Source organism: Cucumis melo, chromosome 11 (genome assembly GCF_025177605.1).
Source record: "Cucumis melo cultivar AY chromosome 11, USDA_Cmelo_AY_1.0, whole genome shotgun sequence".
Classification (NCBI taxonomy): Eukaryota; Viridiplantae; Streptophyta; class Magnoliopsida; order Cucurbitales; family Cucurbitaceae; genus Cucumis; species Cucumis melo.
The window spans coordinates 15,072,532-15,085,190 of record NC_066867.1 but is presented as its reverse complement, the minus strand read 5'-3'; the positions used below and the strand labels follow the sequence as shown (position 1 = coordinate 15,085,190).

The window sequence follows — 12,659 nt, the reverse complement described above, 5'->3', positions numbered from 1 at the left end:
CTGCCTCTGTTATAAAATTGTGGGTTGCACTGGAATCAACCATAGTGCTCTTGGTCAATTTCTGGTTGATCTAGGTGTCAACATATATTAAGCCCCTTTCCATTGGTGTACTTGTCCCCTACCTTTTTTTGAAGAGACGACAAGAATTTTAAGGCCCCCATTCGAAGGTTATCACCTTCCTCTATCTAGTACCCTTCCCTCTCGGTTTGACCCAGTTTATTGTCTGAATATGAGGCTAAAGAAGCCTGGAAGGCATTAAAGGTAGTTTTGCTTGGACATCCTTTAGCTAGCCGTGGTCCCTTGAATATGAAAAAACTAAGAGGACGATGGACACATTTCGGTTATTTGGTCCTCGACAGATGTTTCCTGTAATTGGCTGGTAGGGCCTACGATCTCCATTAGGACGTTTGTCTCCTCTGGCAGTTTTGGGAGAACTCGAGCAATTGTTCTTATTTCCCTTAGACGAGGAGCTTGGATGATGTCTTACATCCTGAGAGTCATTAGACAGGTCAAACAACCGTTCGGTCGCAGCATAACGCTGATCTGAGGTTTTGAATCCTTTATTCATATAACTTTTTGCCCACGGTTTCGACCTTTCGACAAACCAAAAACTTTGTCTTTCTCGGACATATCATGTATGTCTAACATCATTCTCGAAAACTATTTTACATACTCACGAATACTTTCGATGTGTTTCAGTTCACGTAATTTTTGCTGAGCCAAGATTTCAACATTCTCAGGGAAGAATTGCGAGCAGAGTTCATTCTTCAAAGCATCTCAAGTGTCAATTATGCAACATCCTTCTTTGAATGTCAACATACCGAGACCTCCAACATAACTTGGCATCGTCAGACAGATGCATCGTCACCAATGTGACTTTGGCTTCCTATGTGGCCATGTTCATGGCCTTGAAGTACTGCTCCAGATAAAAAATGTAATTCTCTAAGGTCTTTGCATCCCTTGCCCCACAGAAGGGCTTGGGTTCCGGAATCATTACTCTGCTAACCGAAATTGCTCCTCCAGCCAAAGCTTGGTTTGTCATTGCTTGCATTGTGAGATTCAGTCTCGTGTTCACATCTGTTGATATCATTCCTCATGACATCGAGAGTAGATCGAAAATCCTCTGACATGTCATTTATCATCTCTAAATGTGTCTTTTAAGAGCTATCTAGCTCAATGACACGTTCCTCAATATGGATAATAGAGCCCGTCGACTGTCCCTATGTTCGTGGCTACTAGTTCTTCCCATTTTTCCTTCTAGAGTGTTGACTCTTGCTAACAACTCTTGTATCGGTAATCCTTCGACATAGCCAGCCACCGCATCAATCGTATCAACTTTCTCAAAAATTTATTCGAGACGAGACTCTAAGAAGCGGATGTAGTCAGGAACTTTCAGTAGGTAGAGCATCTACTCTTCCAGCTCTACTAGTCAGTCTTTCTAGGTCTTGCCTGATTGATTCGTCCTTGACATGTTTCGGTCTTAACTGTTAATTAGCCAATTTGGCTCTGATACCACTTGTCATAATTGTAACCCTTCAAACACGATTGTGCAGCACTTGTTCTGGTCAGTCAACAAGTTTAGCTGTTTAAAATTCGAAATCGGTGGATAAACTAGTGATATAATGTAGCCTCCCTTCACATTCTTGGGGAAATTGTTTTATAAAACTTGAGAAAGAAAGAACATCATTGAAAACATCATAAATGAAAGCATTGGAGACTGTCAATTGCAAAGAAAAGCTTAGTTTGCAAAGAGTGCAACAAAGTTAGGTCGGGGATTCAATTACTATGCCTCTATAGTACATTTTTAACATTTTTAGCCTTAGCAGGCTTGCATATGAAAATGCCGAAACGTCACACTCTAACTTAGTGACATGAAAATGAAAGTAATAGACTAAACAATAAAGAAAACATAAAGACAAGATAAATTAAGGGTATTTGGACATGCGACCATAGGCAAGCAACCCCCTGAATAAGCATGTTCATGACATTGGGCGGGCTCTACTACATTGTAGAGTTAATAAATGTTGGTTGTACTGGGTATGCCCTTTACAACGTAATGTTGTCATGTTAGTTGTAAATGTCTTGCTAGCTTTTATAAATATACATATTGAAGATTTGAATAAGTTGTTCTCTTAAAATGTTTATGGTTAACGCTTTGCTTACATATTTATTTATTTAATGTTGATTTATCACATGCTCAAAATTGTCAAATAACAGTTTTATAACCATTCACACACGTGGCTTATAAGCTCACCTTTAAAATGTTTTCTCACTTTTCAGGTGGAGGTTTAGCTCCCAACACTTGAAACTCTGAAACTCTGTTATAGTCTGCTACTAGTTTTACATTTACTTCCAATACATGGGCAAAGTTGTATATTGTGTCTGTATAGCTGTATATATGTCTGAAGTTGTCGAACTTTAAGTTAGGCATGCATATCAATTTACTTTGTAAATTTGTATGTCTTGAGTTTTAAATATTCTATCCAGGTAAATATTTCAAGTGGATGAGTTAAGGTATCGGTACACGTATGTGCTTATGGATCTATTACCATTCCGTTGTGTTTTGTGCATAAATGGCATTTCATGTATAAAAATAGCAAGTCTACCAGGTTTAATAGTTCAGCAGGGTCAATAGGTATCGTTAGAGGATAGCGATGTCTGTTGACTTCACGTCTTCTTTCGAGGTAAGCTAGTAGGTAGTTTGGGAGAGGATGCACAATTCTCCCTTGCCAAGACTTGGGATTCACATTTGACCAACTTCTTACGAGTTACCTGAGATTTCCATCAAAGTCTAACATCAAGAACACGTCACAACTTACCCCGACCTGGAATTCTCCCCACACCTAGACTTGGGATTCACATTCAACCAATGTCGCGTAAGTTACCTGGGATTTTCACCACCGTCTTGCAATAGATCTTATCTCTTCTCATTACAAACCATTATGGAAAACAGAAGGGTTAGCCCCCCCCCCCCCCACTTATTCCCCTTACATACAATTACGACAGCAAAAATATCATATAATAAACATCAATAATAGGACATTTTTAGATGATCAACAATAGAATACATCATTTCAATAACAGCTTACAAACATAACACACTATTAGGAAAATCATTCGTAAAACATATCATCCTTTGGTAAAGATCAACAAAGATTTTGTTTACAAAAGCTTACTCAAAACAACCATTTTTTCACAATTCGTATTCAACATAGAAAACATTTAACCGTAAATAATAGCTTTGAAATCACATAGAAATTAAATCTTGTTTATCAATCAGAAACATTTATGCATTTATAAGAATGACTCACGAAAATACTTAGCCTCAACCCCTTCCTTCTATGCTTTTTGATTCCTCTTCTTGCCCAGCGGTTCTCTCATCCGGCCATTCAACATTTCGGACTTCCCTTTGACATCTTTGTTTGAGAATTCTAACACTTTCGAACGACCTTTTCCCTTTGGCCTTTGGTCCTATTTATAGTGATTTCCCATATGTGTCACCTTACTGCTTGATCACACCATGTGTCACAATCATAACCTTTCAAACATGATTGGGCGGCACTTGTTCTACTCGATCAACAAGTCAGTCGTATAAAATTCAAAAATCACAGACATACTCGTGGTATGATGTAGTCTCCCTTCATGTTTTTAAGAAAATTATTTTATAAAACATGAGAGAGAAATGAAATCATTGAAAACATTATAAAAGAAGGCATTAAAGACTGTCAATTGCCAAGAAAATCGTAGCTTGCAAAGAGTGCGACAAGGCTTGATCGGGGATTCAACTACATTTTGAACATTTTTAGCCTTGACAAGCTTGCATATGAAAATGTTGGAACATCACACCCTAGGTCGGCGACATAAAAAGGAAAGTAATAGACTTAATTATGTACAGGACATAAAGACAAAGTGATTTGGGGGTATTTCGTCGTGCAGTCATAGGCAAACAACACCTTGGACAAGCATGCTCGTGACACCATGCAGCCAACCCAAACTTGACAGATAGGCTAACCATCATGAGCAATTTGACTTTCTCGACTCACACCTTAACTCCTGAGAAGCCAAACTCTTTAATCGTCTGACCCTGTTATCTTCTCGGGAAGCAAAAGACATTTACTTCCCTCAGCAAGTTATCAAGTCATCTTGACAAGATGCTTCTTCCTCGCCAACTTATTCTTATCACGTTGGTTGCCTTCTTGCGATAGAACTTAAACTTAAGCATTTCTTTCGCTTCACTTTTCTGATCTTTTCCCATCCTTCCTTACAGAATGTCATACTTATCTGGGATAGCTTCCCAACAAAGATCTTTTCAGCAGAACTTCCTTTCTCTAAATTAGGGCCTCACAGATCATGAGAAATAGTTATTGTCATTCAACTTTTTCCCTAGAAAGATATTATGTAGAATGTGTCACTATATTAGTCATATAAAAAGAGGATAAAGTGGGAAAGGAGATTACCAAATTCTAAAAATACATTGGTGCAAGAGTGTTGGATGTCGTCCCTAAGGTAGCCTCAATTTCTGCAATCTGTTGTTGAAGCCCTTCAAGTTGTTGTTGAGCTATTCCTAAAGAGGAAGCTTGCATGTTAAGGTCGGAGTTTGTCGAAGATTCACCAACCTCAAATGTTGAGTGAATTTGAGAATTCTTAACATCAAGATGATAACTAAGGTAAGTGGGTGGCAAGACATACAGATTTGACGGTAGAAGCAGTGGTGGTTGACCGGAATTAGGCGACAGTACATGAATTGGGGCGTGAGAAGCGATATAGGCCGCAGATGAAGAAGATGGTTGCACAGATGGGATGACTAACACTATCAGAGGAGGATGAACTAGCATGTGTAGCTCTGACGGCGGCGTGTGAGAGGTGTTTGGTGGAGTGGATGACAACAGAATCATCAAAATTACATTTTCCAATTTGTCTGAAGGCAATGGAACTATTCGTCAATTGCAACACTAATCCGAGTATTGACTACGACGCTAAAACCGATAGTTGTCTCCTTTATTTGATTTCCATTACTATTTATGTTGTCTAGGGTTTGCTCAATGTCCCTCTCTAATACCATATTGAAACTACAGACAAACAACACGCAAATTTACTTGGAAACCCAAATACCATGAAAAAACCACGATATTTTGTTCTTATTATTTTCTTATATTAAAAAAGATATAGAAGGGAAAGATTTATAGGCAATATGAGCCTAATTAAAAAATAAAAAATTAGGGTAAAGTAAATCTTAACTATCCATGAACTTTCATCAAGGATGAAGCCTATTATTTCTAGTAGTAATATTTGTCTCCGTGCAATGAAGATTCAAATTACTTAACATATATAATTAATATAAGCACAAAACTTATTCAAAAAGGAAAAAAATGGTGTATATCAACATTTAAATATAGAAAAAGTAAAAAATAGAACTTTTATGGTGCACGTGTAATTTCTAGTTTTTCTAAATGTCCAAAAGAGGGAGGAATGGATGACGTGGCACATGCCATAATGTGATTGAGCTACTGCCTGGGCTGCAAAAGTAGTAGTGGGCCTAGATCCTCAGCTCACCTAACCCATTTCACAAAACCTGTGTTTAGTGTGGTGTGGTTTGCTTCCAAAGAAATAAAGAAGGATTCAACTAGAAGTTGTATTATGATTTGTGTTCTCTATGTACTGAATCACTCCACTTGTTTTTGCTCTGAACTCAATAGTTTTAGCAGTAAAAATCATCATCGGCCCAGGGATTCTCTTGTTGCAAGAATTCTGCTTCGACACAGAAAAATGGTGGAATATCGTTAATAAAGAAACTTCCAAATTTGTGAATTAAGTTTCACTACCAATTCTACTTTTAATTTGGTGTGATATGTACTATCCAACCTTTCGAATTTTGAACATACCTGCAAGTGAGATCAATGCACTCCCAGTCTAAAACACCCACAAGGTAGCCCATCTGATCTCTCACCACTGGAACTTGGGTCACACCAAGATTCTTCATTATCATTTTAGCTGTTAGAATATCCATACTTGGAGTTGCCGTCCATGGTACTCGACACATTTTTCCATCCAGGGAGCAAATCTCAGAAACTACAACATCCTGTCCAACAAATTAAGTTGTCAAGTTTGGATGTTTACAGATCGATTTGTCATAGAAGTAAAAATATATCTCTTATATTCTGTAAGTGAGGTTCAAATTGGGACAAAAGATTCTTTCGGATAGTTTTGGACTTGATGAACCCCTTTCAGATCAATTATTCTTAGGCTGAAATGGCTAAAGATGTAGATTGTTGGTGTCAAATGAAATAGTATATCACCTTTAGTTGTTCACCTCTTGATTTAGCATTTTTGCTCAACTTTTGAATGTTTTCAAGCTCTAATATGCCAATCAAGATATTCCCTTCATCCACGATCAATACACAGGACTGCTTCTCTGCAAGCATTAGATTTACTGCTTCTACGAGGCAAGTTCCCATTAAGATGGTTATGTATTTCGTTGTCATGGCTTCAGACACGGAGATTTTCCTTTCCAACTCTACAGTTTCGCTATCAGATTCATATGCACAAAGCGTACTTTCAATTTCACAGAGATCATTTGGGTAATTTGTCTGTCCATCCTCTGCATAATTAGAAGATTGGTTGTTTGCATTACTATCATATGCTGTAGATTGCTGAGTACTAGGACTTTTGCCTGAGGAAAGCTTCTTTGTTTGCTGGGAACTTCTTTTTCTTTTCTGCCCAGAAGTTATCCACGATGAAACTCCCACGGCCCCAAGTAAAGGAAGAACAATTCGGTAGTCCTGTGTTAACTCAAAAAGCAACAAAACAGCAGTAAGAGGCACCTGACAAACCCCAGCAAGAGTAGCAGCCATTCCAACCTGCAATTAAACCACTTTGTTTTGTAAATACTCATTGCAGGTTAGGTTAACAGAAAAAGTGTAGGTATTAGAAAACAAAAGATTAGGCAGAAGGACTATACAGAGCGAGCACTCACAAACTAAACAGTTCTTAATCTAGGAAAGTAGATACCAAACGAGTAAATTAATGCAATTAGTTTTCTCTCAAAAAAATAATAATGCAATTAGTTGGGTTACATTACATCTCAAATATCAAACACAAGTACCTTGGCGGCCATTTCTTAGTTATTACTGAAGAAAATTAGAAAATAACTAAAATGGCACAATGTTAGTTTGTAAAGGGAGCTCTTGTCTAGTTGACTTGTTTTCTGGAAGTTCCTAATGTCAGTAAAAGAACCAAATCAATGCAAGGTATATGTGTAGTACTTGTCCCACAAAAATGACTACAAAACTGTGAGATTTAAGGAATACAATGATATAGAGCAGTACCAATCCATAAGCTTGAGGTGACGCCACTTCGAAAATAGAGAAGTCAAGTACAGAGTTGGGCTCAGAGAGCGCAAGGCCAATGAATTTCCCATATGCCATTCCAGTTGCAGCGCCAATAAACAGTGATGGTGCATAATACCCTCCCACTAGTCCACATGCTCTGCACAAAGAGGTGGCCAAAATCTTGATGACAACAAGCTGAGCCAATAATTCAGCTGAAAGGGGTTTCACAAATGGCCGAGATTCCAACAAAAGATCAACATTCTCAAAACCCCAATATAGAATTTCAGGATATGCCAAGGCTATCAGTCCAGTAGTGAAGCCACCTAGAATAGGAAACATAGCTCTCGGTGCACCAAAGTCCTTATGAAATTTGTCGACGGTTGCAAGCAGGTAAGATGTGCATTTAGAAAAGCTCAATGAAACCAAGCCGCAGAGGACACCCAACAAGAGATATAGTGGAAGCTCTGAAAATGAGTTAAATAGCTCTTATAGTCTTTCTGGTCAACTATACCCTCTAAAAGGGAAATATTGATTGTTCATTTTTTTGTGCAAAATTAACTTCCAAGCTGAAAATATTATTTTACCACTTGGCGAGCGAAAATCATAAACTGGGACCTTGAATGCTGGCTCTGCTCCCAGACCAACTTGAGAAACTACAGAAGCTATAACAGCACTTAAAATAACCATTGAAGTGGTGTTCGTGAGAGAAAAGGTCGAATCAGCAGGAGATGGCCATAAGACTGATTCAATAGCAAAAAAACAACCGGCAACTGCAGCATTAAACCCTGACAAGATCGAAAAATAGCTTCAATGGAGGAAATAGAAAAGAGTTCCTTGCCACCGTCTACTAAATAAGACAGCATAAAAAGACCAACACGTGGACAAATTTTCTTTAGAAACACAACGTAAAAAAGAATCAAATGTCTGCTTGTTTTATCACAGCCACTGGTACTTAAAACATTTTATAGAAAGAAATGCCTATGAGACCAGTTGTTAAATTTTATGATTCATAACATTCTTAGCCTATAATGTAGCCAAGGCATACTATATTGCAGAAAATACTTTATATCCATCATCAATCAACAAACAACCAGCATATAACAGAGAGAGACCAACCAGACGAGATTCCAGCTGCTGATCCAGCAGCTATCAAAGAAAGCTTTGTTCTAGAATTCTTCTCAAACACAGTAGAAATACCCTTGCCAACAGAAGTACCAATGTCGACGCTAGGACCTTCTGGCCCCAAAGAGTTACCAGTACCAAGGGTTACAGAAGCAGCAATGGCCTTTAGGAAAGGCTGCAATGCAACCTTTAACTTGTTAGAAATGGAAATTGGGACGCCAAATTTAGTGGAAGGATCATCTCCTTCTTGAGGTTGGTCCACTTTTACATCTGTAGCATCTCTAAGCAGATTCAAGAAGCTAACAAGAGCTCCCCCAGATGCAGGAACCAGGATAACTCGTTTCCATATATCTTCAATGGGCATTTCTCTTAACCAAGATGCCCCTCTATTAGGAATTCCATCCCAGGAAAAATTACGTATCTCGTGCACCTTCAATCATTCAAAAAATCACAATAAATTTCTAAAAATTGAAGTTGTCAAGACAATCAGCAGAGGAATATTTTCAACTTTCCTTGTTAATTATGTGGTACTACTGCCAAGTTTATAAAAGAAACAGAGATAGAAGAAAGTTGGGGTATACGAAGTACTGCGTTATTGAAGAGCACAACACCAATGCCCGTAAGAAGACCAACGAAACACGACGATATTATTGTTGAACTCCCAATTCCATAGGGAATACCTTCTTCTTCTTCTTCTTCAGCATCATCATCATCATCTTCTTCTTCTTCTTCTTCTTCTTCACTCTGTTTTATACTAAATGCGGCATTGCTGCTAACAGAAATGGGAGATTCAGATTCTTCACTTCCGGGCAGGGCAGAAATTGATCTAAAATATGATGCAGTTCGTTTTGGGCGAAGTGAGAAATGAAGACCCAATAAACTGTCGTAACTCCTATTACCCACTGCACAATTTTTAAGTCCATTAGAGATGGGATTACTGAGATCATGTAGAGCAGAAATTGAGGAAGAGAAGGTAAGAGTTGAGAAATTGGAGCTGAAAGAAGCAGAAGGGAGGGAGGAAAGACCAAGGTAATTAGGGGCATTGTTAAGCTTTAATCCCATGGAATCGAAAGCTCCAATTATCGATATGATCATTCACATAGAGTTCTTCGGCTAACTATGTGTGAATGTACTATGAAGATGAAATATAACTCTATCCAGACGAACTTGGGTGGATAAGTTTGAGACAGAGCGAGCCACCAACTACAGTTCCATGGCTTTTGAAGAGGAGTTGATTTGCTTCCATTTATTAGTTTTCAAAACTGCTTTGGTTTTTAAAAAATATGGATAAGAAATACGACAATGGATCAAATAAATTTAGAGGTGAAAAGAGTATTTATAGATTCAGGAAGAAAAGGCTATACCTGCATGATTCAAGTATATGGACAATATTGCCTAAGAAAAGAGTATATGGAAAATATGAAAAATAGAGTGAAACAGTTACTTTGAACAAGGTGAAGTAAACAGAGGAAGAAGCAGAAGCTTCAAAATATGGGAATTTTGTACAATTCAGAACCTTTCAACCGAAATATGAATACCCAGAAACCGTTTCTGGATTTCAGGGTGAAACTAGAGACCCGAAAGCTGTATGATCGAACGGGTGATGTGCAGAAGGGATGACAGTTGAGGATAAAGTCCCAATTGGGCAAGAAATAACGGAGTTGCTTTCAAAGGATGAAACCCCCAAAAGAAACAGAAAGAGGAAGGAAAGGGTGTGACTGATTATTGTGTGCCACTGGGCGATTATAGGGTGCGAGGCGTCGACATTGTTCATAGAGATATGGTGGCTGTGAGTGACTGACTGCCCATTCACTAACAATATGCCGTTTCACGATAAGGTATCTAAGGACAAGGAGACTTCGTGTCAATATTCCTCCAGTCAACCTCTCTTCTAAAATAAACTTAATTTCCCAACAAACCTTAGCTAAATCTTCAAGCTTTCTACCATACCAAGTATATGGTACAATCTCTCCAAATATTATTCATATATCCGACAACACCATAAGAAGATGTTTGGCACACCAACAAGAGATGAATTCAGTTGGTTTAATATAACAACTCATTGTTTGGCCCACTAGCTTTACATGTTGGTGGAATTCAGTTGGTATATTATACCAACTCACCTCCGCCCTAGCGCCCTCTATTCTTCCTAATGGTTCCAATGGGTTTAACCATCAACCACCATTGATGATTTTCATTGCCACACTCCGAGAACCAGCTTTGACGACCACGTTCACACGTCTTACTCCGATGATCGATTTTGGGCTCCAACAACCACCTCCAATGACATATTGTGGTGACCATCTCTGACAACCACCTTTGCTTGACCAACTCTGATGACCAATTTTGGGTTCCAATAATCATCTCTAATAGCAGGCCCTATCCCGCAACACATCCTGACCCTCGCATTACGACACATAAATATGACTTAAGCAGCCCTAACGCCTTTAAGCAAACACCAAAACGCTCAACCTTAACCTTAACACTTAACCTAAACTTAAATTCTTAAACTACTAAGCGATAAGAACCACAATGCGTTATAACAAAAGAAAACGTCTTTCATTCACTTAACAATATGCGTTCAATACAGAATACAAGTTTTCTTAACATTAACTACAAACTTCAGGTCTTCAATGCCTAAAGTAAAACTTGATATCCAAATTTTAGAACGTGTGGCTCAACGTCTTAATGCCTAACTGCTTCTCTTTATCCTTCTGAACTTGGCCTCAACGCCTTATTATCTGGGGAAGGAAAACTTAAAACGTAAGTCAAATACTAACTGAGTGAGGTTTTAGAAAATTCTTTTTTGGGCATACAATCAAGTAAATCATTTTCCATAAACATCATTCACAACGCCTCATTCAAAACATTGAACACACATTAGCATTTTTTTAGTTTGAGGCCTTGATTTCGATCTGCCTTATGCATGTGATAAGATTCATATGGTAAGATTGGACTATGCGATGAGACCATTACATGGTGAAAAGGCTACGCGATGAGCTATTATGCGTATTAAGTTTCCTTCATCAGGAAGTAGTGATGTCATCCTTGTGTAAGCAAGTCGACGACTGATTTGGCCTTGCCCCCCAATCCAAATTCAAGATAAGGAAGTGGTAGGAACACGTGGCATCCTAACATTGGACCAATTCTCAGCGCTAGTAGAAGTAATCATTCCAGTATGAGAAACTTTATCGAAAAAAGGCTTATAAATAAATGAAAATCTAGTCATTTTGAAGTTGCTTTTACCTTGACCTTACTTTAAAAAAGAGTTGAGAGAATTTCCAAGGTTTTTAGAGACCTAAAACAAACTTTAATTCGACAAGAATTGCAAGAAAGTGCAAAGGAGCTTGTGACTAAGAAACTAGTTGATTGTGATTGTGAATGGCTCTTCTTATAAAATGGTTTCCAAAATAAAAAGGATTTCTAAAATGTGTTTAAATTCCTCATTATATTTCTATTGAGACTATGAATAATATGATTTCTCTTATACTTTCCAATTCTTAAAAGAAAATTTGCACCAGATGACAAAAAACTTAGAAAAAAGCAGCCCATAACACCTCTTTTTTGCATATTGCAAATATGACAAATATGACAAGTAATTAGATATATCACATGGCTAACAAAAGGCTATCCGAGGGCTATCCGCTTTTAAATTTTCTACTTTTGCAATTTAGAAAATGTAGTAACATGGGCCCTATTATCATAAATTTTTTTGCTATTTTTGCAAACGCCCCTTCTTAAAATGTATGCAATTTATAAATGAGTAAGACTTATTATGAACTAAAATTATGTGATGAGATAATGTGTATTTGAAAAATATGTAAGATTTGAAATAAATTGAAATGGTGAAAGGAGATGAATTTTTGTACCCTATGCAATGAGATGCCTTATCCTTGCTATGTGATCTAGGATAAGATGCTCTATTCTTGTTGTGTATTCTAGAATAGAATGTCTTATTCATGTTGTGTGATCTTGAGTAGGATGCATCATACTTACTGTGTGATATGGTATGAGATGCACTTTGCTTGTTGTGTGATCTGACATTGGAAGACGCATTATGCGGAATGAAATTTATGGAACTTGCTAAATATGTCTAGATTACTCTGTATAGCTGCAACTTGGCAAAAAAATGTGGTATATGCTTGAGCGAGAAAAGGGTACAAAGATGTAATTACCAACGGAATAATGTGATCATGTTATAAGCGGGAT

General features: G+C 37.8%; 1 protein-coding gene across 3 annotated transcripts; it reads right to left on the bottom strand.

Moving 5' to 3' along the window:
* Nucleotides 1–5,350: 5,350 nt before the first annotated feature.
* LOC103490437 (chloride channel protein CLC-e) lies at nt 5,351–10,346 on the bottom strand. 3 transcript variants are annotated; one of them, XM_008449929.3, is made up of 7 exons: nt 9,039–10,339; nt 8,445–8,880; nt 7,913–8,113; nt 7,326–7,792; nt 6,297–6,857; nt 5,883–6,079; nt 5,351–5,748 (listed from the first exon to the last, which is right to left on the bottom strand). In XM_008449929.3, exons 1-7 carry the CDS (start codon nt 9,543–9,545, stop codon nt 5,715–5,717), a joined length of 2,403 nt encoding a protein of 800 aa, XP_008448151.2. In that variant the 5' UTR covers nt 9,546–10,339; the 3' UTR covers nt 5,351–5,714. The 3 variants fall into 3 exon arrangements, with proteins under 3 accessions (XP_008448151.2, XP_050947579.1, XP_050947578.1); XM_051091622.1 differs by having other exon boundaries at nt 9,131–10,335; XM_051091621.1 differs by lacking the exon at nt 5,351–5,748 and having other exon boundaries at nt 6,311–6,857; nt 9,039–10,346.
* Between the last annotated feature and the right edge of the window lie 2,313 nt (nt 10,347–12,659).